This window comes from Lactuca saligna, chromosome 7 (genome assembly GCF_052625555.1).
Source record: "Lactuca saligna cultivar CGN05327 chromosome 7, ASM5262555v1, whole genome shotgun sequence".
NCBI classification, from domain to species: domain Eukaryota; kingdom Viridiplantae; phylum Streptophyta; class Magnoliopsida; order Asterales; family Asteraceae; genus Lactuca; species Lactuca saligna.
In genome coordinates, this window is record NC_136423.1 from 65,428,087 (window position 1) to 65,455,943 (window position 27,857).

Here is a 27,857-nt window from a genome sequence, read left to right on the forward strand (position 1 = left end):
TATAGACGAACGCTGGTAGCTATGGATTTAGTACTGTTAGATAGACGATGATAGCTATGGACTTAGTACCTACACTGGTAGCTATGGATTTAGTACCCAATGAATGAACCATAGCATCTATGGAATTAGTGTTTTACGAAGGAACCTTGGTAGCTATTGTCTTAGTGCCTAATACGGAGTGAACGAATAGATGACTCTTAGGGTAGACCCTTAAGAGTAAGGAAGATAATGAGGATGAGTAATTGGAATGATCGTTTGATGATTGAACATATATATATATATATATATATATATATATATATATATATATATATATATATATATATATATATATATATATATATATATATAGTATTGTGGGTTGAAAACCCTATATGTTCACTAGGCTCCCAAGCCTTACCTACTTAGTTTTCTTTGCATTACAGGTAATGGCACAAGAGTATAAGTTGGTGGACTTGACGAGAGATTTTGGATTATAGATCAGTAGTTATAAATAACTGTTGTAAGATCTATTTTATATTGTTTATGCTTTTGGTCTATATCGGAACAAGACATCCCGAGATTTTGTTATTTAACGAAAATACATTTCTTTAAAGAAATGCTTTGATAAATTCATATCATATTTTGTTTTGGGAACAAATTCCGCAACTGTTTTTCTATAAAAGATTACTCTGATTTTAAAAACAAAACATAAACAAATCGGTCTTTTCTGGTCGTGAAATTGGGGATGTCACCTCAATAGATAACGTTTCTTCACTCTTAACTTGTTTAGATCTCGATAATCAATACACATACGGTGAGACCCATATTTCTTCTTCACAAACAGAATCGTTGCTCCCCATCCCTCTGTATATTTGGAAATTATGCATTACGTCTTAGGAATGACTAGAATTGAACGAAGCACCATAATCCATCGTCTAGGATCCCATTGAGTTTTTGACACAACAAATGAGGACGTCATCTTTAGAATATGTTTCCATATTACTTTCAGACTCTTTGTATTTCAAAGGCTCGGGCGCTGATTTCTGAAATGACTTTTCTTATTACAGTTCCAATAGGTAATACCTTTCATGTTGTTTGACTAATCTCTCTTTATTGACTTCGATCTTCCTCTACCACTGATCCTTTTGTTGGACTTCCTTCATTTGTTTTCAGTACTTAGAAGACTACTAGAGGCTTTGTCAACACTCCGTCCGTGCACATCCTTACGAAGCTTTAAATAGTGTATACCTTTGAACGTCAGCTTAACACCTCCGACTAAACTACTAATTGTTGTTATCGTTCCAAACCAACTTTTAGACAACAATGATAATATTAGCAGCACCTGGACTTCATCTTCGAATCCAATATCAACAAATATGAATCTTGATTGAGTTGAATTCGTTCACATGGTCTGTCACCGAACTACCCTCCTTTGTCTTCAGATTCATCAACTATCATATCAAAAACACTTGATTTCTTGTTGAATGTCTTTTATACATATTGGATAATGCTCTGATCAAACCGTATGTAGTCTTCTCATTGGCAATATTGTAAGGTATGTTCTTTGCCAATAATAATCTTACTATGACAAGAGCTTGTCGATCCAATAAATCTAAATCCACCTACTTCATAAGAAAAGGTTTCTCTTTGGACAAAAGGTTCATGTGACAAAAGGTTCATGTAAATTCTTTTGGTAGAGATAGTCTTCGATTTGTATTTTCCAGAAACCAAAATCATGACCATCAAATTTGTCGATCATAACTTTCTCATCTTTGGGCATAGCAAACGGTAAACTGATAAACGATTTCTATAAACTCGCGGAATAAAAACTACTAAAAATATGCAAACGGAAAACTATAAAATCGAAAGACGGTATTTAACATGATTTGGTCTAATCTAACCTACATCCACGGATGAACGGGAGAGAATATTTTATTAACATGAAGAAAATTACAATTATACAAGGATAAACGACACTTGTATGCAAATGGAAAATAGTAAAATTGAAAAATAGTATTTAACATGGTTTGGTCTAATCTGACCTACATCCACAGATGAACGAGAGAGAATATTTTATTAACATCAAGAAAATTACAATCGACAATGATAAACTGCACTTGTAATCTAATCAACTATTGTAAGATATTACTTTTACTTTTTACGGTTGAAAATAAGACTATGTTGAAAACTACCTCACAATAACTCTTGTATTTTCTATTATGTGTTTGTTTCTCTATGTTGTGGGATCAGAAATTGAACATATGACATCCTACCTCCTACTTAGTTGTTAGTTTAGAATCTCTAAATAGATTAGTGTGGTTGATCTACTACTTGACTTATAGGCATCTACTCTTCAAGCTTCATTAAATATGTTCAACCACAGTTCAAATACAATTGAATTGTTTATAATGTCAAATTACACGTTTGGCCCTTAACTTAAATTAAATGATTTATTTTTCATGACTCCACTAAACCCAACATTCTTATCTTACTATCTCATCATTCACTATAGGCTCAAATTTATGGGCCATTTTATTATTTTCTATGGATCTCTCTAAATATAAGTTATTTATCATGATTAAACATGTAATTTCTAGATAACACCTAAAGAAACATGAAGGAAACAAAAGCCAATATAAATGAACCTTTGTAAAGGTTTGATTAAGATTACAATGGAAAAACTAAAACTGAAAACAACTGCACGAGAGCAACTTGAGCACGTGAATTGTTCATTTTCTAGACAATGAAACGACTATATTATAGTATCTTATTTTTTTCTTAGCAAGCTGTAGTGATACATGCTTCTTAAACTTGTCGAATAGGATGTCTATTATGGAATTTCCGAAATGAGAGGTCAATAATGGTTCCATAACAGCTCTCAAAGCTTTTGCTGCATTTTCCCCGTGGATATGGCTAGGCACATCAAAATCCTCCGTACTTATATAATCTGTATCATGTGGATCCCAGTTGACTTGAAAAACATTCAACATATCAAGAGAAAACGACCCCTCATTCTGAATAATGTTCCTAACTTCATCTTCACATGGATTATAGTATGGTATATTGAATGACTTAAAGTCTGATTCTTGGATCAGTCCCTAAAGTGTTGGTTTATATAAGAAAATATTAATTATTAATAAATCACTAAAACAAATCTAAATATATAATTAAAAGAAATAATAAAAAAAACTTTTACCTCTTTGAGTAGTTCGTGAAGTGATTGGGCTAGTAGCTTCCAGATAATGCAACAGTCGTCACTGGTTGGATCAGCAATACTCCGGCCAACAAATGTTAACACCATGCATCCACCTTGTACTAATTCCTCAGAACGCATTTGTAAAAACTTTCGGAAATTTGTATCAAATTTCTTCTTATATGCTTCCAACACATTTGGTGGACTTGATTTGGACATGTATATATTAGATTTGTTGTTTTCAATACCTTCAGGTACCTATAACATGTTCCAGGTACTATATATAATATAGTTTGCAAAAGAGTTTGTATCAAGTATCTATAAGAGTTAGATATTGAGATTATGAATATCCATTCACACGTATTGGATATATTTATATTCCTTATATCTAGGAGTTTCTTTTTATCCTTTTATTCTCTTGTTTATCAAGTTAGCTTTTGCATATAAAACTCAGATGTATTATCTTTTTATACACTCATTAATTATAGTTCAATACAAGAAGTCCTAATTTTACATGGTATCAGAGCAACGACTTCTAGGATGCCAAAATTGATCAAAAGCACAAAGAAGATGATAGGAGGCCATGCTCCTTCACAATCGGCTGAAGAAAAATCCATCTTGGATTTATCATCTCCTTACTTTCTCACCCCTGCGGACCATCCAGGGCTAAATTTTGTAAGAGGAAACCTACTAAGTGAGAGCAATTACAACGACTGGCAGAATGAGCTGGCTAATGCTTTGTTTGCCAAAAACAAATACGGGTTTGTTGATGGCTTAATTCCAAAACCAGCAGATGGGTCCAATGATTTGATAAATTGGAAGCGACACAATGCCATGGTTCGCGGATGGCTTGTGAGTGCGATGGAAAAGGAGATCAAGAACAGTGTAAAATATGCCATAACTGCTAGAGATATATGGATATATCTTAAAGACAGGTTTGGGAAGGAGAATGCCCCTTGGGCATATGAATTAAGAAGAGTTGTGACCATGATTCAGCAAGGAGGTATGTGTATTTCAGCTTATTATACTAAATTAAGAGCGATTTGGGATGAAATTCAATCTATAAACCCGATACCCACATGTGCATATAATGGTTGTAAGTGTGATCTTGCAAGTGAATTCAACAAAATCAGAGACAAAGAACGATTGTACGACTTCATAATGGGTCTAAATGAAGAGTATGGACCTGTTAAAACACAGATTTTAAGCAGCAACCCATTGCCAACTTTGGGAACTGCTTATCATCTTGTAAGTCAAGATGAACAACAAAGACAGGTGGGTCTTATGTGAAGCAACACAACTGAAACGTCTGCTTTTGGTATGTATGGGAGGACGTCTTCACACCAATAAGCAAAACCCAACTCATAGAGGAAAGAGGAACGAATGAAGGATGAACGGACACGCACACATTGTAAGAAAAATGGACACACAGCTGACAGATGCTTTGAACTCATCGGGTATCCAGAATGGTGGTCAACCAAAAAAACCCAAAATCACAATCAAACAAAGCAAAGCCAAATCCCCGTGCAGCCACTATCAAAGAAGAAAGTTGCATGCCGAAGTTCACTAAAGAAGAATATGAAAAGTTGCTTCAAATGGTTAGAACAACACACATGAAAGAAACAACCCCAATGGCAAACATGACGAGTAAGACAAATAGACAAAAGTCTTGGATTATTGACTCAGGTGCTAGTGAACATGTCACACATCATGAGGAGTGGCTTAAACCCACCAAAGGTCATAAAAAGGGATCTTTTGTTGTCATATCAAACGGAGACTCCATACTGTTGGGTACTTGATGTTGCGTATTGGGCTCGCTTCCTAGCCCATTTTGTATACGGCATGGGCCTATCCATCCGTATCTTGTTTTACTAGGGTTTGTGTATTAATAGATGCTTGCATGCATCTTTTTCGAAACTGATAGATCGTTGGTTTTACGTGTAATATTGAAGATCTCTTTAGTAACCCTAAAATTCTCTACAGCAAAAGTTCTTTATCGAGCTCTGCTGAGGATTGAACGTTCTAATCATTCGACTCATTCAAATCCATTCTTGAGTATTGTTTCATTGTTTTACTTTCATTATTTACCTGTTGCAAAGATCTAATCGATCAAAGAGTTTTTATATCTCAACAATTGGTATCAGAGCAGGAGGCTGTGTAATTCATACACATCTTTTTTGTGAAAGAAGCTATTAGGTTTTATTCCGCATTAACTAATATTTATTGAGCCGTCACTCCATAATTGGCGTATCTCATTACTTATTCGTTTTGCCCTAAAATTACATATTACAAGTCTGATCTTTCAAACAGGTTAAACGATCAAGCATGGACGATTCTCAATCAAATCCTATCAACATCTCAAATAGTATTGGGTCAACAACAAAGATTCCTATCCTTTACACCCATGATTACGAAGTCTGGGCACATCACTTTGAAGATTATATCATTGGATGTGAAGACAATGGATATCTTATTTGGGAAGCAATCGTATCTGGACCATTCGCTCATTCAGCAACGTCAAGAATCATTAAAACTCAGAAAGAGTATAATGATCTGTTGAAAGATGTAAAAGATGTTGCCCAAGACGAAAAGGATAAATTTCAGTGCAATATTAAAGCATTGAGACTAATCAGATTTGCTCTTCAATCTGACACTTTCAGGCTGGTGAGTTCATGCAGCACTGCTAAAGAAATATGGGATAGGCTACGAGAGCTATATTCCACAGACGAAGATCTTGAGCATTCAATTCAAACCTTACTTTTGTCTGAATTTGGTGAATTTAAGCAGAATCCTGAAGAAACTGTCACTCAGACGTTTGATCGCTTCAATCATCTTCTTAGTAAGATGATTAAACACGATATTGAAAGGAAGTTGGTTGAACAAAAGGTTACTTTTTTAAACGGTCTTAGATCTGAATGGAGAGAAGTTGTGTCCACTGTTAAAGCACATGATCAATTCAAATCTTACTCATTAGCAAAGTTGGTAGGGATTTTGAAATCCCAAGAAAAGATTGTCTTGCAGGAGAAAAATGTGGTTTCAAGCTTGGGGTCATTGGCACTTCTGTCTAAAAGCAAAGGTATAATGGAAGATGAAGATCTTAACTTAGAAGACCATGACCTTACCTCTGAAGACTATGCAATGATGGTGTCAAACCCGAAAAAGTTCATCAAGAAAAGGTTCCCTATCAATAAGAACCGTAATTGGCAGGGAAGTTATAGTTCTGAAAAGGTCAGGGAAGAACCAAAGACAGAAGAACCAAAGAAAGAACCGAAAGCTGAAGGAGATTCGGGAGTGAACTGCTACTATTGTGGAGGAAAGAACCACTATGCCAAAGACTGTGTCCTAAAGAAAATGGCAGAAAAGGATGAGGAGAAAGATGAAGAAGCTATGTTAATGAAAAAGCTGGAAGAGATAAAGAGGAAGAAAACTATCACTAACCCTTCGATGAATGCTTTAATTGTACAGGGTTCTGTAGCGGATGATGAGTTCGGTGGCGTGGAGGTCTGGTCAACTGACTCTGAGGATGATGAAGTCAGGAAGCCATCTCATGGAAAGGCTTATGTTGCGAAAGATGAAGGAAGCGGTGGAAAGTGCTTGATGGTGTCGGATGTATCCCAAATGAGGGGATACAACACAGACAGTGGGAATAGAGACATGAAGGAGCGAGAGGACTTGTGTTTCACAGCAAAACCTCTCAGCGTGCAATTCAACGAGCTTGATGAATTAATCAAGAACGTACTGTAGCACCCGAACGCTCCACAGCACCCGAAGGTATTGTAGCACCCGAAGGTACTGTAGCACCCGAACGCTCCACAGCACCCGAAGGTATTGTAGCACCCGAAGGTACTGTAGCACCCGAACACTCCACATCATCTGAAGGCACAGTAGCACCCAAACACTTCACTACACCCGAAAGTCCCACTGCACCAGAAAGCTCATCATTTGAGGGGGAGAATGCCAATACGTTTTATGACGAAGATAGTCAATCAGAATTGGAAGAATTAGTGAACGCTGAATTGGATCCTTCCTATGATCCAAATTACCCTCCTCTTGTCAAATGGACTAGAGATCATCCTGTTTCACAGGTTGTGGGTGATGTCTCTGAGAAGGTGTTGACCAGATCTCAACTGAAGGCAAAACAAACTTCCTTATTTTCCAAAGTTGAGTTTTGCATGTTTAATTCTTTCGTCTCAAAGGTTGAACCAAAGACGGTAAACACTGCTCTTGATCACTCTGATTGGGTTCAAGCCATGCAAGACGAACTTAATGAGTTCGAAAGAAATAAAGTTTGGCGTCTCATTCTAACTCCTCAAGATGCCTCCGTTGTTGGTCTCAAATGGGTCTTTAGAAATAAAATAGACAAGGAAGGTAACGTAATAAGGAACAAAGCTCGCTTAGTGGTGAAAGGATATTGCCAGGAAGAAGGAATTGATTATGAAGAGACTTTCGCTCCAGTTGCAAGGCTGGAATCTGTTCGAATATTTCTTGCCTATGCAGCGCACAAAAACTTCGAGGTCTACCAAATGGACGTCAAATGCGCTTTTCTAAATGGAGAACTCGAAGAAACAGTCTACGTGGAGCAACCTCCTGGTTTTGTCAATGAGAAGTTCCCAAATCACTGCTATATTCTGGACAAGGCGGTTTACGGTCTGAAACAAGCACCTAGGGCCTGGTATGAAACGCTAACTAAGTTTTTAAAGATGTCCAAATTCAAACAAGGTTCGGTTGACCCAACCTTCTTTCGTAAGAAGGAAGGTAACCACCTTATGATTGTACAAATTTATGTCGATGATATCATCTTTGGCTCAACGAATCCCAGCTTAACAGTTGAATTCAGAAAGCTGATGGAGACTAAATTTGAAATGAGCTCCATGGGTCCGATTAATTTTTTCCTTGGTTTAAATATTAGACAGGGACCCGAAGGCATCTTTATCAACTAGGAAGCATACACCAAAAATCTTCTTGCCAAATTTGGTATGATGGGAGACTCAAAGGTTAAAGTTCCAATGGCATTCGGCACCAAACTCACACCTTCGCTAGAGAAACCGGCAGTTGATATTACGCTATACCGCCAAATGATTGGGTCCTTAATGTATCTTACTGCTAGCAGGCCTGATATCATGTTTTCCGTATGTTAGTGTGCTAGGTTTCAGGCGAACCCTCGAGAACCACATATGCTTGCAGTGAAAAATATACTCAGGTATCTGAAGCGAACTACCTCTCTCGGTCTATGGTATCCATCCAACTCAGGATTCTTCATTCAAGCCTTCTCTGATGCAGACCTAGGAGGATGCGGTTTAGACAGGAAAAGCACCACAGGGGGTTGCCAATTCCTTGATGGGAAGTTGGTCTGCTGGCAGTCAAAGAAGCAAACCTGCGTTTCCCTTTCTACAGCCGAAGCAGAGTACATCGCAGCCGCCTTTTGCACATCTCAAGTCATTTGGATCCAAAGCCAGCTCAAAGATTATGGACTCAACATGAAAAAGATCCCACTATATTGCGATTCAGAAAGTGCAATTAGGATCTGTCATAACCCAGTGCAACACTCTAAGACCAAGCATATAGCACTGAGGTATCACTTCATTAAGGATCATGTGGAGGATGGAAATTTTGAAATTCACTTTGTTCGAACCACTGATCAACTGGCCGATATCTTCACCAAAGCCCTACCTGAAGCAAGTTTCAATAAAATCCTTCAAGGTCTAGGAATGATGGAATCAGAATCGGTACCAAAAACACCATCTCAAAGTTAAAAGTTAGAAGCGAAATGAACCGAACGCTCGGTCTATTTCGGGTTCAGTTCACATGGGAACCGAAATGAACCGAACGCTCGGTCTATTTCGGGTTCGGTCACATTGCATATATTTTCGCTCAATCTCAAAAAGGTGTTGTCTATGGTTGTAAACTTTTGTAAAGCCGTTTTCCAAAAATGCAAAAAAAAAAATTTGGAACCGAAATGAACCGAGCGTTCGGTCCATTTCGGGTTCGATTCAATTTTTTTTATTTACTTATTCTGTTTGGTTTTTCTCTTTTCAAAAACTTAAAATCTCCAAAAATATTTTTTTTCTTTTTCTTTCATTCTTATTTAAATATCGATGGGACAGGTTTCGTTCTCCCATTTTTTTAATAGTTAAGCATCCCTAGAAGCATGCTGCTGCATGTTGTCCAAAGCCTCAACTGATTTTGAATAAAAGCCTTCATGACTAGGTATATACAAACCTTGTCTTCCCAATAAGGCTGCTCTATTTATTCTAATCCTGAGCTACCTTACTCTATTCTCATATGGGTTAAGATTTTACTGCTTGGTCACTATTTTCAGCAGAGGTACTATAGTTTCTCTTCACCACCTCAATATTTTTCTCCATCATATTTCGGTCCCATATCGTAACCCTTGAGACTCTCAGAATTCACCACTGAGGTTTATGGTTACACAATCTCTGTGTTTATGATCTAAGCCTCGTGTCACTACGTGCTTAGTGAAACCCAAAATTCAATACCTAACATGAATTGACGGTAAACATGAAATCTCTTTTTGTTGTGAGATTCTTATGAAATTGTTATTTACCATAGCATTTCTTCCCTTAGAATCCAGTTTAATTTTTTTTTTGAGATTTCACCATCACACATCCTCAATAAGTCACTATATACATAATCCATCCTACTTGTTCAACAGACCACATCGGTCTCATAAGTACTTCATTTAGTCTCGGTCTTATGTCAAGGTCCGAGATTCTAAACTGAAGTGAAAGCCACCCTTTTAAGCCTTATAAAAAGATGTATTTCAACACTTCTTAGAAAGTGATTGATCGTAATTCAACGGGAATCCATACAGACACTTTAAGGTCTCTCTTGACCTTGAAGAAAGTGATTCGTGCCCGGGATCAACTATTTTGTGTCTATTGTGACAACCCAAGTTGTCCCGTTACATTTCTCCGTTACCGTTAATGGAATATTCCACTGTTCAAAAGTTCCGTTAATGAGAAGTCTTGAAGTTTAATAAACATTTCAATTGTGTATGTTTATATGCCGTTAAGTCGTGATAAAAGGAAATAAAATACATAGCACATATTTCCATTTACTTGGAAAATATTAGTTTATTATTACGACCACTAAATCGGGTGCGACCAAAAGCCCCGTTTAACGGCAGTATCGGGTAGACTTCCACTGTGTCCCAACTCAAAACCCTATATAAGGGTGAGTGGAGTCTATTGGAGACTTTTTACACTCTCTCTCTAGACCCGTTTTCGCCCCGAAACCGCAACCAAACGCTTCCAAATAGTAAGTCCGCTTACCCTAGCTTATTCTAAACATATTGAATTGAGTTTATAGCCCAAAAATCGGACTTAGAAGCAATGAAAAAGGAGTTTACGGCCTAAGAACCTCCTTAGGCCGTAAACACCCAAAATGAGGCTAAAATGACCCAAACTTGTCCCTATAGGCTTGGAAATAAATTAAGGGGATTGCCTAGGAGTGTTTAAACATCAAAACACAATGATTTAGGGGACAAAAGAGAGTTTACGGCCCAAGCACAAGATTAGGCCGTAAACACCTCAAAATCGTGTTAAAAGGCCCCAAAACACTCCCAAACCACCCTTAGGCTTCATACATAATTTAGGGACTTGGTATTTTGGGTTTAGATCACTAAAACACATCAAAATGAAGGATAAAAATGAGTTTACGGACCAAGCACATGCTTAGGCCATAAACTCCCCAAACATGCCCAAAATGTTGGTTTTTGTCCCCCAAATGGCCTTAGACTATTTCTATAAAATGCTAGGAAGGATTTAAGGACTTAAACACAATGAAATGAGGCTTGATTTGGAGTTTACAGCCCAAGCAAGTGTCTAGGCCGTAAACTCCCCAAAACCCCCTCAAATGTTGGTTTTAATCACCCAAAATAGCATCAAACTTCATAAGAAAATTCTAGGAAGGAAATAGGGGCTTAAAACTTCACTAAACTCAAAGATTGAGAGTTTACGGCCGTAAACTCCCTTGGGAGAGTTCCTAGGCCGTAAACTCTTGTTTAGTACCCTTAGAGGCCTCAAACCCACACATACCTTTTAGGAAAAGTGCTTGGAATAATTCTATGAACAAGCTAGAAGCATCAAACACCCAAGAATAGGACCTTGGGAGTTTACGACCGTAAACTCCCTTAGGTTGGGCCGTAAACTCCTTGTTTGGTCCATGTTGGTGTTTTAAATCCATTTACACACTTGATATGTGAGTATAGCAAAGTCCCACAACTGATAAGAGACCCTTAGCACCCGTAAACGTTACCCGGGACCCCAAACACTCAACCAAAAGTGTTTTCCAGTCCTTTGAGTGTGTATAATTGTTTAATTAGTATATTATATGCTAATTGTTTGTGAACATATGTTATCATATGTTAAAATAGGTCCTTGTGTGTGTTCAAGTCCTTGCGTGACCCCGAACGCCCAATCGGCACTTTCGTCGGACCTACTTACACCAGGTGAGTTCATACCCCTGAATGAACCTTTTAAATGCTTTTAAATGTTTTATAGGGGGGAATACAAGTTAAACATGCTAGTTATCATGTCAATCGCATATGATTGATAACCCGCATGCACAAGATTTTACCACTTTTACACTGTTGTACCGAGTGGGACACTAAAATGACTTTTACCTGTTTCATAACTTTTACTTATACTGATTTATTCAAATTCATCCTAAATTGGTTTATGAAAGATCCTCTAAGGTTTTAAACGTATTTTACAAAGGAATAAAATTTGTGATTTTCTCTGTACATAAAGGCTTTTCATTAAAGATTTCCCTTTTTGATGTATACTTTTACTTGTTAAACACTGCTGCTTCACTTATACTTATTTTATACTCTGACTCGGTAACACTTTCACTTATACCTATAGTCGCTTATACTTGATGACGCTTATACTTATTCACGCTTTTACTTAGTGATACGATTTCTCCTTCACTTATGCTGGATAACGACTTTACTCCACTTATACTTGATAGACGTTCTTACATCACTTATTGTCGTCTCGGCTTCGTGATACACTTATACTTGGTACGCTTATACTTCATGGTTCGATTATCCCACACTGTACACGTATACTTCACGACTCAGATGTTCCACTGTACACTTATACTTCACGACTCAGATGTTCCACTGTACACTTATACTTCACTGTATGATACACACTCAAGCGTAGTTAGATGTATGTTTATGCTTGTATAGATGCATATAAATAATGATTGAAGGACTTAAGAAGGCTTGTCCGCCCTATTTCCTTTTCTTCGTTGAGATGTGGTCTGGTGGGATCGGATGTCCATCTGAAGGTCGTTCGATTCATTAGTTATATATTATGTATACGAGCATAGACATACGAGTTTTCTTCAGTCAATTTAGTTAATAATCTATACCTCTAGTCTACACTTACATAAGAAACCCACTCCCTCCTAGTAACACACTATCCTCTATTTGGGATGCATCTTCGGGACGCGGCCTTCTCCGTCGTCTAGTTGGTAACCAGAGTCTCCTGTAGGGAGAGCGGACATTGTGTGTATAGGCCTATACGGGATTGACAACCCCGCACCCTGACTGCTAGCTACAGTCCACGGCCTACCAAGCCAAGGGGTGACAAATGTCACATTATATAGATGCTTGTAGGGCGTCTAGTACTCTAGTCAGTATGGTTACGAGTATCCTGGGTTGCCTTATAATTCATGGCTTTAAGGTAACACTATTTCGACAGCGATTTACACTGTATGTTGATGTCACCTTTTTCAGAGTCACATTGTTTTGACCTTGCTAGATGTATCTTCATTTGATACCGTCTGGGGTTTGTTATCTCTGTTTGACCTTACAAGATGTATCTTTCATTTGATACCGTCTGGGGTCTGTTATCTCTGTTTGACCTTACAAGATGTATCTTCATTTGATACCGTCTGGGGTCTGTTATCTCTGTTTGACCTTACAAGATGTATCTTTCATTTGATACCGTCTGGGGTCTGTTATCACTGTTTGACCTTGCAAGATGTACCTTCCATTTGGTATCGTCTTCGGTCTGCGTTCACTATTTTAGACCTTACCAGTTGTACCTTTCATTTGGTACCTTCGGGGGTCTGTTTCTCCATTTGTTAGACTAAACCAGGCGTGTCGTTAGTTCGATACTTTCCTGGAGTCTATGACTCTTTTGCCTTAGTCAGCAGTCCTCACTGCTGAGGCATATGTTATTCCCTGATGCCTCTGCTTTCTTTAATAATCAAATTCAGTATTTTGATATTATTAGCAATTAAGGGAAACTTCTTCTTACCACATTACACTGACCAGTCTTGGTAGAAGGCTGCTTTTATTAAAGAAAATATAGGATTTTCTGGAAGGAACTCTAATACACTGAAATCTCTTAAACTATCACTTTATTAAGTTATTTGAATGAAATGTCACTAAATACTTATGAACTCACCAGCATTTGTAAAAATGCTGATACTCGCTTTTCAAATAACTTGTATTCTCAGGTTAGCATTAGACAGGTACATCCCCGGAGCTGTTGATGAAGATAGCTTTGTACCATGCTGTATTTATTCTATTACTTGTATTACTTTAAATTGTTGTAATGTAACCTTGTAAAACTATTACTATTAATGCAATGTTTTGTTGTACTTTGATTACTATAATGCATGTGTTGTGATACTTGACATGATGTCATCCACCCCAGAACGTTTCCGCCGTTCCGGTTTTGGGGTGTGACATCTATATTGACATCACAAATTCCCACATATATCTCGCTTTATTTCCTTATCTTTCACACTCTATGCACGAAAATCTTTGATTTTCCAAAAATCTCGTTCGGTTCCATTATAATCTTGTGTTTGGATAACAGCTATTTAACAGATAAGATGATGACTCAGCCGACAGAGTAACGGCTTCAATAGTGAGGTGACGGGCACGCGTGCAAAATAGAACAATTCTTCTCTCTCATGCGTAATCATCGGGGGTGCCAACCGTCGCGTTTCTATCACATCCGAAACTGTTTCGTGTATCAAGAAGATTTGGGGGATGATTTTTCTCTTTCCTCTACCCACAGTATAAAAGGAACACCTCTGCTTCATTCCATACTTACAGGATTCAAAAATCAAACGAGCAATTTAAGGCGATTTATACTCTACTGTTCATCTTCTTCCACCTTCAATAATGGCGGACTCTTCCTCTGTTCAGGAAACCTCTTCCCGCATCAACATTCTTCCCATCCGCGCTCAACAAAGTCTGGTGATCGATTTAAACCCTAAAGCTTACGAGAATTATATGTATCCCATGATGGAGTGTCTCAAATACTCTCCATTGGTGCTAGCTCTTTCCAAGGTCGAGATTGTGCCCATGGAATGCCTTTCCCAGGTCTTCTCCACTGCCCATTATGATAGATCAGTGGATCGAATCTACTTCGACCTTCTTTCTCACAAGACCTCCATCTGCAAGCAACGATTCTGCTGGCTCCTAGGTTTTGAAGCCGATGAATCTAGGGTTAATCCCGATTCCATCACAGCCGGACAGTTGTTTTCGATGTTCTACAACATGGGCTACACGGAGATTCTCACGACGGTTACTAAGTTCAAGAAGTCGTGTCTTCTTCCTCCATGGAATGGTTTCTTCACCATTCTGTTCAAAGGGCTCTCTGAGCGCAGTTCTGCTTCTGATGGGGCCAGCAAGTTGTTCATGACCATTCTCTATGGTCTATATCATGGCATCAACCTCGACTACGGCTTGGTTCTCTGGCAACAACTCATTCAGAGCCTAGCCTCCTCCTCTCGCCACACTGAAGTGTCCTACGCTAGATTTTGGATGCTAATCACCAAGTGGGCCATGGATAAACTTCATGTTCCAACAGTTGCAGGTTCCCTTCTCTCCTCCATCAGTGTTTTCCACACCACAAAGATCATCGTTACCGATCCGACCAAGTTTTCCTTCGTCGGATCCATTCCGGATTCTATGTCCGCTGGGGTGTCCAAGGAGAGCGTTATCATGAAGGCCTACAAGGACTTTCATCCTTCGGGTCCACGGGAACTTTCTGCTGAAATGGTTCAGTCCATCAATGATGCAGATAAACCAGCTGCTAGAGGGAAGAAACCCGAGAAAGGGAAGATCAATAAAGCAGCAAAGGGGGCAAAGGGTCCTTCTCCTAAGAAGCGAAAACCCTCAAAGACAGATCTTTCCCCCCCCCCCCCCCCAACGAAGAAGAAGAAAGTACAGCCGAAGAGGAAACTTATTCTCTCTTCTTCATCTAGCGATTCAGAAGATAACCATTCTGACTCAGATGAGTCGGCTAGAGGCGAAACTCCTCCTCACTCGCCTGCTCATGAGGTACATGTTTCATTAAAACCTCATTCCCCTTCTCCTATATCCACCTCTTCCATTCCCACCATAACCTCTTCCATTCCCATCATAACATCCTCCATTTCCATTCCCTCCATATCTAACCCTATTTCTATTCCCCCCATAACTACCTCTACTACTCTTTCAACTACAACAACTTCCATTCCCCACCACTCTTCACAGAAGCCACCAAAACTACCACCAGTGAGGCTCCAACCAACGTATCTGATACGGGGGTTCAAACTTCACAACCTGAACCCACTTCCGTTCCCAAACCCACTACCACTACCGAACCACCCACCACACCTTTATCTCCCACTCCATCTGCTGAAACCGAAACCTTTTTGGGAGGGGATGATACGGTTTTTGATTCCATCTACTACAGCCCCTACCAAATTCAAAGTGATGATGATGATGATGATGCTCCAGTTACTAAAAAGCACCTCAAGGAACTCCACGAGAAGATTGACAATCTTGTGGCTTCTTCCTCTTCCTCAACATCTCACTTTTCGGAGGCTGCCATTCAAGGAATGGTGGAATCTCTCTCCAAAGCATATGAAGCCTCCATCAGCTCAGCTGCTGCTACTATTGATAAATTGACAAAGGCTAGTGTTGTTGCGACCGAAAAAGTCGAAAAACTATTTCAAGACGCCCAGATCTGGATGGAGTCTTTGCAGGCGGCATCAGAAACAAACACCAAGAAGATTCACACCGTTGTGGAGAAGCTGGTCCATTCCTTCGAAACCGAAAAAGACCAATTTACCAGCTTCTGCCAGAAACTCAAAGAAGACAATCAATCGTTTCAATCTTCGGTTGCGGATCGTCTTCTTTCCTTTCAAGCCACTCTTGCCGCCGAATCAACCACAAAGGACGAGCTTGCTCGAAAATCTTCCGAGCTAACTCTAGCAACTCATCAGCTCTCCTAAGCTGAGAAGGAGATCGATTCTCTTCGGTCTGAGAAAGTTGTGGTCAGGAGTTGTGTTTCAGATGTCCACGGAGCTTTGTCTAACATTATCGAAGCTCATGATCCGATTCTTAACTATTCGGTGAGGCGTACTCTTGCAGAGAAGCTCGCTCCTACTCTTGCCCTGCTTAGCCACATTGAAGGCATTCCTGAGCAGGAGGACCATCCGAAACAAGGGGGAGAAAAGAAGCCTACAGCTCAATCGAAAACCCCTCCAAGTTCCAAAGCTCAATCACTTCCATTTTCATCACTTGTCCCTCCGAAAGCACCCAAACCAACAACTGCTCCTGCATCAGGTTTGAGTGCTCAAAGCAAAGCCAAACAAATTGTTGATGATAGTGATGAAAGTGATGAAAGTGATGATCAAGAACCGATTGTCAGCTTAGTGAGGAAACAGACCAGAGAGAAGGAGCTGGATGAAAACGCTCGCATCGTCAGAGAAGCCAAGGCCAAGGAGAGGAAGATAAAGGAGGCTCATGATCTCCTTGAAAGCAGAAAAACTTTATTTCCTCCTTGGACTCTCGAAGTGCTTATCAAAGAAGCCATTGAGTCCCCCTGCACTCTTTGGTTAGAACCGGTGATCTCCTTAGACTGTGTCAATTCGGTCGATTCCCAGTTTGACATGCCCCTGACTCAAAAAGCCTTTATCTTCCATGCATTCGCTCATATAGCTGAAGTTCCCCATCCTCACCCGAAGGTTGATAGGGAGCTTGTAGACTATTATCTGAGGACCGCTCAACCTCAGTATCAGACATGGAGCGCACAGAAGATAACCAACGTTCGGGTTCTCAAACATGTTCGTGAAGGCAACTTCGTCAATGTTAGACTCAAGGTCTTGAGGGGATCTGACAAATCTGAGCATTCCATCTCTCTGGATGATCTTCCCAACTTAAACCCTCATGATTGGATTGTCTTGCACAACATTCTTCTTGTCAATGAAGCAGAATATGGTCCGATCATAGACCATTTCAAGAGAATGTTAGTTTGATATATTTTGGAGGTGGCTAAGCTGGATCAAGAGGTTGCTAATGTTCTCAGGAAGAAGCCCATCATCACTCCAGTCGGTTCTGCAAGCGATATAAACCGAATGAAGATGGGAAAGATTGATCCGAAACATAACTCAGTCATGTTCACCACGGCAGAAGGTCAGAAATGCTTATTTGCTTTGGCTGACAAACATATTTACACCACTACCTGCTTGGAGCATGTTCTGGGTATCATCAATCGGTGCAAACAGAACTCGGAAAGTGATAAAAAGTACTTCAACGATATGATCAGTTGGTACATTCACTTCCGACAAACACTTCTTGCTATCATTCCCTTCCTGTTCAAGACTGTAAAGAAAGCCAGTGTCGCGGGGGTAAGCAAGCTGGAGTGAAGTCTCGCCCCAATTGACGCAAAGGGGGAGATTGTTGGGTACTTGATGTTGCGTCTTGGGCTCGCTTCCTAGCCCATTTTGTATACGGCATGGGCCTGTCCATCCGTATCTTGTTTTACTAGGGTTTGTGTATTAATAGATGCTTGCATGCATCTTTTTGAAAACTGATAGATCGTTGGTTTTACGTGTAATATTGAAGATCTCTTTAGTAACCCTAAAATTCTCTACAGCGGAAGTTCTTTATCGAGCTCTGCTGAGGATTGAACGTTCTAATCATTCGACTCATTCAAATCCATTCTTGAGTATTGTTTCATTGTTTTACTTTCATTATTTACCTGTTGCAAAGATCTAATCGATCAAAGAGTTTTTATATCTCAACACATACATGTAAAAGGAATTGATAACATTAACTTGACAGATAATTTTGAATAAAAAAGTTTCCTTAATGTTCCTAATTTCAAGTGCAATTTACTATTTGTGAGCAAGTTATCTCGTGATTTAAATTGTTTCCTAACATTCTACCCAGATAAATGTTTCATACAGGACTGACGTACGAGGAGCCTGATTGGGACGGGTAAAGTACAAGATGGTTGTATCTCCTGGAGCCGTTCAAGCAGAGAAAGGTAGCAATGTCAGTTATGGTACAACAAGAAGTCTGGCATAGAAGATTGGGGCATGCTTCAGAGGCAATTATTAGGAAAATACAAAGATTAGATAGTATAGGTACTTTTAATCGTTTTTGTGATTCGTGCATTCGAGCTAAACAAAGTAAATGACCGTTTCATATTAGTTTTTCCAAAACCGGTGAATGTTTTGACTTAATACATGTGGATATTTGGGGTCGCTACCAACATTGTTCATTAGATGGTGCTCATTATTTCTTATCGATTGTTGATGATCACAGTCGTGGAGTCTGGGTATATCTAATGAAAACCAAGTCAGAAGCTGCTCATTTTCTTGTGTCTTTTCATAAGATGATACAAACTCAATTTAACAAAAGAATTAAACGGTTACGAACTGATAATGGCTGAAAATTTCAATCCCGATATATGCTTGAATTCTAAAAGAATGAAGGAATCATTTTAGAAACTTTCATCCCATATACACCACAACAAAACGGTGTAGTAGAGTGAAAACACAGACATTTACTGGAAATGGCTAGGGCTCTTCATTTTCAAGCCTCTTTACCTATAGAGTTTTGGGGTGATTGTGTCCTAACTGCAGCATATGTGATTAATAAACTCCCTGCCAAAATTATTGACGATAAGACTCCACATGAGAAATTGTTAGGTAAACAACCATCATATGATCACTTCCGTGTTTTTGGTTGTCTTGCTTATGCGCATGACAATCTGTGGAAACAAGACCAGTTTGGAGAAAAGGGGAGGCCATGTGTGTTCATCGAGTACCCAATGGGACAAAAGGGGTACAAACTTTATGATTTAAAGAGCCAAAGAACATACACTAGCTGTAATGTTGCTTTTGTTGAACACAAGTTTCCGTTTGGGGATCATTATGAAGGTCACCAGTTCATTGAGAATAATCATCTTGCGGACTGCAGACCATGCGAAAACTATGATAGTCAAGCTCCATCTTATCCAGAAGTTGAGTTAAATAATAGCAACAACCCAAAATCATCTAACACCAACAATGTTGTTGATGATGGACCTCATAAGAATCACAACATTCAAACTGTTGTTGACGGAATCCCAAACAAGAACAACAACACCATCAGCACACCCACGACACAGAGATATTCTCACATGACACTAATAATAATTCCACACCTTCAACTCATGTACAATCAGAAACGAACATGCAACGAAAAAGTGCTCGAACAAAGGTCAAACCAAAACATTTAAGTGAGTTGATAACTAACTTGCCTCCTTCTCTTGAAACATCCACAACAAATGACCAATTCAGGCTCTTCTACGGCAAGTCATTCAACGGTACACCCTCTTTCACATCTTATATCATACAATAATCTTTCTAAAACTCACTGTGCTTTTCTAGCTGCCATTACATCCACTGATGAGCCTAAAAGTTTCACTCAAGCATCAAAAAATCCAAAATGGCGAGAAGCAATGAAGAAGGAGACTTTAGAAGAAAATGGAACGTGGGGCATAACAGAACTCCCTCCAGGCAAGAAAGCTATTGAATCAAAGTGGGTATACAAGATCAAATACAAACCGAACGGTGAGGTAGAAAGGTATAAAGCTCGCTTGGTGGTAAAAGGATATACTCAAATTGAAGGTGTTGATTTTCATGAGACATTGGCGCATGTTGCAAAATTAGTTACCGTCTGTTGTGCTGTAGACATTGCCTCAAAGAAAGAATGGGAAATTCATCAATTAGATGTTAAAAATGTGTTTCTCCATGGCGATTTGGAGGAAGAAGTGTATATGAAAATACCCCAAGGTTTTTTTAAAGAAAATGAGAAGCGGGTGTGTAAATTACAGAAATCAATCTACGGTTTAAAACAAGCTTCGAGAAATTGGTACCAAAAGTTCACCAAAGCTCTCATTGACATCGGTTTTCAACAATCCAAGGTAGATCACTCAATGTTTATCTTTCGAAGAGATCAAACACAAATCTTTTGCCTTATCTATGTGGATGATATTTTACTTATGGGAAATGATAGCAAGAAAATTAGTTATGTTAAAAGATGCCTGGATGAACGTTTTAGTATAAAAGATTTGGGAGATTTGAAGTATTTCTTGGGTGTAGAAGTTTCCAGAACAACAGAAGGTCTTGTGATCAGCCAATGAAAATACACCTTTGACATTTTAGAGGATAGTGGGGTTCAAGGGAGTCAGCCGAGTACTTTTCCTATGGAGCAAAACTTTCGTTTACAAAATGAGGATGATAGTCCAGAAGTAGACGCTTCACAATACTAAAGATTAGTGGGGAGATTACTCTATTTAACTGTTACTCGGTGAACCAACTCAGCTACTAATATTTGGGCAATCCTCGTCGTTCTCATATAGATGCAGCAATCAGGGTTCTTAGATACTTAAAAGCCACTCCAGGGCAAGGTTTACTTCTACCTTCAAAAGGAAGTTTGGAACTTATTGCATATTGTGACGCAAGTTGGCTCAGTTGTCCTTCTACCAGACGGTCATGTACAGCGTATTTCATTAGCCTTGGTGGTGCTCCCTTTTCCTGGAGAACTAAGAGACAAAGTGTTGTATCCAGATCTTCAGCAGAAGCTGAATATAGAGCTATGGCTAGCACGGTTTGCAAAATTTTGTGGTTGAGATGGTTGCTTCAAGATTTGGGGGTGACACAAACAGAAGCTACACCACTGATGTGTGACAATGAAGCTGCCCGCCATATCGCTGTGAATCCAGTTTATCATGAAAGAACCAAGAATGTCGAGATGGATTGTTACTTTGTTTGTGAACGGGTTAATAATGGTGACATAAAACCATGTGATATTCGGTGTGAGCATCAAACATTTGGCATTTTTACTAAAGCTCTTGGATCCAATCGTTTTCTGTTCCTATGTAGCAAGTTGGTTGTTCAAAGATCTTCACAGTCCAACTTGAAAGGGAGTATTGAGATTATGAATATCCATTCATACGTATTGGATATATTTACATTCCTTATATCTAGGAGTTTCTTTTTATCTTTGTATTCTCTTGTTTATCAAGTTAGCTTTTGCATATAAAACTCAGATGTATTATCTTTTTATACACTCGTTAATTATAATTCAATACAAGAAGACCTAATTTTACATATAAAAGAGTTTGTATCAAGTATCTATAAGAGTTAGATAATTACCTAAAAAGATAGACCTCGATTGGTTAGTTGGTTTGGAGTCCAATATGATAAACACATGTACCCAAACATATTTCAATTCTTGGAACTTGTTTTTAACAATTATAAAGTGATCTCTTGATTTAGAATTGTACAAGATTTATAAATAACATCCAATATGATGAGGGGTGGTTTTAGGCAGGTCTCAGTTACCGGCTGCTTTTCTGTCCGCAGTCGAAAAATTTTCAATTTTTTTACCAAATTTTCGTGTATCCACAACACCTACAATGTATTCCTACATCCACCCTCAAATATGATGCACCAGCGTGAGTTCGTTGCAAACTCAAAAACGTTCTCGTTTTTTAATCATGAAACTTGAATCTCACTCCAATAAGCTTAAATACTGCTATATAGTGTTTGGGTGGCTTCTGATCTTGTATAAATACTTTTAATATATAAGGAGATTTAATTTCATAAATGTGAAAATATATGGTTAGAACTGGAAAGGTGGATGTAATGAAAATTACCTGAGAAAGCCAATGAAGAGCGTACATGGAGTGAATAAGGTGCAAACTTTTGTTAGGAAAGAGTCTACGGTAAAATGAACCAGGTGTAGCTGAAACAAAACAATGGCCAAAATGTTCTCGCTTCTTCTTTTTCTCCTTAAGGTTGGAATAAAACTCCGGTAGCATTTTGAATATGGTATTGAAATCATTTCCGAACAGGTCATTTAAGCACACTTCAAACTGCGGTGATTTATGCTTCGTTTCTTCACACATGTCGTTGACCATATCAATAATGGTAGATGCAACCAATAGTGAATTTATGCTAGAGGAGCATCCCAAATCAGCTATCTTGAAACACTGAGTACTAAAGATGATGCCATTGTTAGCCATAAACTTGATTGTATGCCTTAAAACCGGAAGCGTTTTCCACATGGCTGTTTCCTGGAATAAAAATATGAGCTCAACAACTCTCAGATTCACATTTAACTATAAATATAGGACATATTTAGATATGCTTTTAGCATGCAATAATAACAAAGACTAAGACAGACCTGAAGAAATGAGTTGCATGCATAGCTTGATTCTCCATCGCCGGTATTCATGTGTAGGATGTGTTGTACTTCCATGGCTATCTTTTCTTTGTCTTTGGCCTTCATTTTATTTGTTTAAATAGGCATAAGGTTGATGCATAGCCTTGATTTTGTTGTTTTAGATAGGCGTATCGAAAAATTTCGCAAGTAAATAAGTACATCTTAATTATTGTAACCTTCAAATTGGTATGCCAAGTAAATAAAACATTTCAAACTCTTTCACGGCTTTTCCTGTGTTTGCAATAATATCGTATGGACAGATCTAGACTTTAAAAGATAATATATTAAAATCTATCGATCACGTTACATTGATTAATTATAATTATTTTATTATATCCATATTGTGTATTTCTATGATACATTGATTTAGGGGCAGAGTAAATTATGGTTTTGGTCCCTGTGCTTTATACCTAGCTACAATTTTAATTCAAACTTCTAATTTTTAATATGGCTTGTTAATTTCTATGATTTTTTAAAAGTTGCACTCTCGTGGTCTTTGAGACTTTTAATTAATTACCATCTTATGAGCTCCCTTTAATGCTTTAAATTACAATATGTCCCTCGATTTTTTTAATATGTTATTTACTCTTTTTTCTTATATTTATCCGTTTCTAATCCGGACATTACCACTAAGGCCATTAAAAAACAAAAAATTAAAAAAAAAAAAAAAAAGAACAACTTAGCTCTAAGCATTTGAGGTTTGAGAATTATAAGTATTATGGACTAGTCAATACCTTCGATGGAAAGAATCAATAATTTTTACTATTCTCATTACAACCATTACATTTTTCCAATCCAACTATCCATATTTGTCCTATAACTCTTCCAATATTAATCAGTTTTACATGACCATAATTATATAATTTGACGTGTATGTGACAAAATTTTAGTAACAGATTGAATGTTTGAATCAAAATTAGCATCGACTATCAATCATTGTTCGGTCTATTTAATTATGACTCTTATATGATCATTAATAGCTCATGCATGATTCTCTGGCAGTGCTAAATGTTCATGCACCCTTCTCCATTGTAAGGTGAAAATATAACTTTTGTACCATTTAAGAAAATGGTATTGTGATCATATCCAAAAAGTTTACCCAAATACTGTATACACTATGACTATGGTGATTTACAGTTATTTTCTTCCGACAAATTTTGATAAACCTTGATTTGCCTTTGCAGCTGCTTGATGAATGCTAACCTTCTTAAGGTGAAAACATAACAGGACGTGAATTTACTGATGTGCAATAATATTCATTAGGTGGATCTAGCTGCTGACGTGCCTTTTCACATGATTCATGTTTTGTGTACCGAAATTATGTCCTTCAAGTAAGTTTACAATTATTGGTAACGATGTTAACATGTACACGTGTGTCATGCCCTAAAGAACACATAATTGAATTATGTTAATTTTCTAGAATATATGTGTCAATAGTTTATACTTTATATGAAGATTTATTGACGAGTATCTATCTAATAATTGTTTATATAGCAAGTGCGGAAATGTTCATACGCATGTAATTAATTAAAATTGTAAATCTTATAATAAAATATAATGATAAAATGACTTAATAGGGTGATATAGTTTTCATTTTATAAACATTTAGTTAGTGATGTTTTTTTGTCCATGTTTGATTATTTAACTTGTTTTTTTTTATAAGGTTATAAAGACTGGATTGCTACGGGAGGTCTGAGTCAACACTAAGTGAACTGATTCCTACAATGATGCCAAACGACAAAACCCGATTACATATTGGAAGCGGCCTTCGAACGAGAGATCACACATTTTTGGTGATAAGAGTGTACACTTAAAAAGAGCTCCAAGTGAGCTCATCCATCTGCTTTCTCCCTACCTAGACAGGTTCTTCATTATATGCACTTTCCAATATGGGTAGTAACCGACATTCCCTCCTTACTCACCCAAAGAATTTGTTCTAGGTTGTGGTTTATGGTTTGAAGAGCAACTAGATGGAAAAAAATTTGGGGTACAAACCGTTAGCCTTATAAGATTTTGGGTTTTATCTTGTATTGAGTTTTTGATGGGCCTTTAATAATTAGTCACTCTATATATTATGTCTTTTCCTTTCATTATATTTGTACTTTTCTTTGATAACAATATGAAACCCTAGTTGTTATATGTCTTTCACTTATTAGTTTACATGGTATCAAAGTTTGGTTGATCTATACTTCATTTTTGTGGACGAGTTATTATTCACGTACAATGTACTATTCACGGTACTGTTCACGGTCATGAGTACAGTTCATTAACACTGTTCATAGTACTGTTCATCGACACTATTCACAGTACTATTCATGGTATTGTTCATCGATACTATTCACGTACTATTCACAATTTTTGTGTCACACCCCAAAACCGGAACGGCGGAAATGTTCAGGGGTGGAGGACGTCATGTTTAGTATCACGAGATATGTATATGGTAAGCAAGTAATGAACAACCATTTCATTTAGAAAGAAAGTTTTTACAATGTGTGTGTTCACAAAACATAGAATTCATACACAAATAACAAAACAAGACTTGAAGCTATAATGCTCCATCTTCTAAATCCCCAGCACAAGCACCTATCTAATAGTCTCCTAAGAATACAAGTTATTTGAAAGAGTTGATCAGCAATTAAGCTGGTGAGTTCATAAGATTTTAGTGATGTGAGTAAGCTATAAAGCGTTGTGGAAAATGTATATGTAAAAGTGATGTAAGTTGTAAGTTCTATTTTGAAAGGTTCGCCTGTTCCTCTAGAAAATCATATATTTCCTACTTGAATGAAAGTTAAGTAAAATGACACTACAAGCCTTTCTATGGGTACTAAGTGGGTACAAGTTATATATACTCAGAGTAAACAAACAATTGATTGTGCGCATCTGCCCCAATCTCACAACCCAACGAGGAACAGAAAGTAAGGCGGATAGCGCACATTCCATTGGTTGTTAGATCGTTGTCATATATAACCCTGATGTATTCACTTGTTACTCATGGAGTTATTTGTAATGGTTCCTTTATATCTAATGAAAAGTTCTTTAAGAAAACCTATATTCCTTATAGTAAAATAATGACTACGGTGACTACTTTTATAATAGTTTTCTTTATACTACTATATATAATATGATACCGGGTAGAAAGTTAATTGACTGAATCTGCCCTACGCCCACAATCCAATGGGAACAGGAAGTAAGGTGGAAAACACACATTTAACTATCTATTGGGTATTAGTTTTATATATAAACATGGTGTATAAACTAATGTGTTATAGAGTTACTCACCTAAAGTCTCTAAAACTATACTAGCTTAATAAAATGGATTAAGACCTTATCTGGGAAATCTCTAGTTTTGTATACCAAAAGTACTGACTTTGAAAAGTAAGTTTTGTACTAGAAAAGTTGTGCGTTGACTCTGTGTCCTATAACCTGATCCATACCTGGTACCCTTATGATGATGTAATGGATACTAAGCATATATATATATATATATATATATATATATATATATATATATATATATATATATATATATATATATATATATATATTCGGGTAGATAATAGATTGGGTGACCTCATTCCAAGCCCACATCCAACGGGAACCGGAAATGAAGCGAAGAGCACACATCCTATTAGCTGTCGGAATCTATTAGTATATATGTATCCTATAGTGTATACATTAAGGAATCATATAGCTAGCATTATGATCCTAACCTTTAATCGTAGCCTTCTACCAAGGCATCTTCTGATCTGTGTTAAACCCGACTGTTCCTTTGTCAAATGTAAAAGTATATTCTCCCTAGTTTATAACTATCTTGACTAGAAAATAGATCAACTTTCAAGTAGTACTGACACTTTATGAAAGTAATGGGAAAAGTAAGTACACATATGTCGTTTATAATGACATGCGGATGTACTAATAACCTAAAAACATATTTGTTTTATTACGGTCATAATGTGAAAGCTAGAACCCCTACTAAACGCTCTCAATGTAAAGAGATTTAGGGAACCAAACGCGACCCCAACAATTTCTTGCAAGCCGTGTAATTCACATTCAAGTTATTGTTGGATTAGTGTCTAAGTCCATAACTATTTTGGTATGTACTTGACACGATGGTGCATGGTCCTTTTGGGTTACCTTCACCAAAGCAACTTTATTGGAGAAATAAATAAAGAGAGAGAGAGAGGTTATTATGATTTATTAATATGTTATAAGAATAATATATTAAAGGAGAAATCATATTTGTTTAATTAATATTGGTCAATAATTAATTAGGAATTAATTTTGTGATCAAGTGTAACTAATTAAACTAGAGGGGCTGATTTGTAATTATGTGATAGTTACAAAATAAGGTAAGGATTATCTTAAATATAAAGTGAACGAATTTAAGGAGATAATGCCTTAGAATTCGACTAGGATAAGGGTTTCTAAGACTTATCTTATGGTTACTTGGTGGGCAAGCAACTAGATAAGGATAAGGACTAAAACCCTAATCTTTACACCTATATAAACCCCCTAAGGCTCATGAATTCGTGAATCCCTTCCCAAGAAGTCCTAAGGATGAATTCCTACCTCTCTCTTCTCTCTTTATACCTTCTCCATTTGCTCTTGGTGTTTGTAAGCCATTAGAAGAGTGACACTTGTGACTCTAAGCATTCCAAAGTCAATTCAAGAAGGAATTGGGATTGTTATTGCTACATAACAATCAAGGTAACATCTTAAACCTAATTATATGTTAATATCGATTTCCATATGCTAGAATTAGGGTTTATAGTCTTGGATTCAAAGCATGTACAATAAAGAAACCTAGATCCAAGCATTAGGGTTTGTATGAACACATAGGATGTCTTATGACCAAAACCTATCAGTGGTATCAAAGCCTAGGATGGTTTCAATTGTATTGATGCATTGTATATCTAAAAAATTCGATTTTTGGTGTTCTAGAGGCTGGACTCGCCGAGTCCATAGCTGAACTCGCCAAGTCCAGGGTGACACGACGAGTCCAGGCTTGACTCGACGAGTCAACTCGTCAGATAGTGCTTATCTCGGGATTTCTTGCTGTTTTTGCATATGGATAGTTACCTTATCATGTTAGATCAATATTAATCCGATTATATGATATATTTGACTATATTTTTGATC

The 27,857-nt window shown here is 37.6% G+C and overlaps 1 protein-coding gene across 1 annotated transcript; it reads right to left on the minus strand.

The window, feature by feature from the left end:
• Positions 1-2,662: 2,662 nt before the first annotated feature.
• Positions 2,663-22,938, minus strand: LOC145003768 (S-adenosyl-L-methionine:benzoic acid/salicylic acid carboxyl methyltransferase 3-like). The gene is made up of 4 exons (XM_078962680.1): positions 22,680-22,938; positions 22,150-22,569; positions 3,179-3,433; positions 2,663-3,080 (listed from the first exon to the last, which is right to left on the minus strand). Exons 1-4 carry the CDS (start codon positions 22,782-22,784, stop codon positions 2,712-2,714), a joined length of 1,149 nt encoding a protein of 382 aa, XP_078818806.1. The 5' UTR covers positions 22,785-22,938; the 3' UTR covers positions 2,663-2,711.
• Positions 22,939-27,857: the final 4,919 nt, after the last annotated feature.

Coding starts and splice junctions, on each gene's coding strand:
- LOC145003768 (XM_078962680.1), bottom strand. CDS start 22,784: ATGAAGGCCAAAGACAAAGAAAAGATAGCCATGGAAGTACAACACATC. Junction 22,570..22,679: donor CATGCAACTCATTTCTTCAG/GTCTGTCTTAGT, acceptor TTTTTATTCCAG/GAAACAGCCATGTGGAAAAC. Junction 3,081..3,178: donor TTCACGAACTACTCAAAGAG/GTAAAAGTTTTT, acceptor CCAACACTTTAG/GGACTGATCCAAGAATCAGA.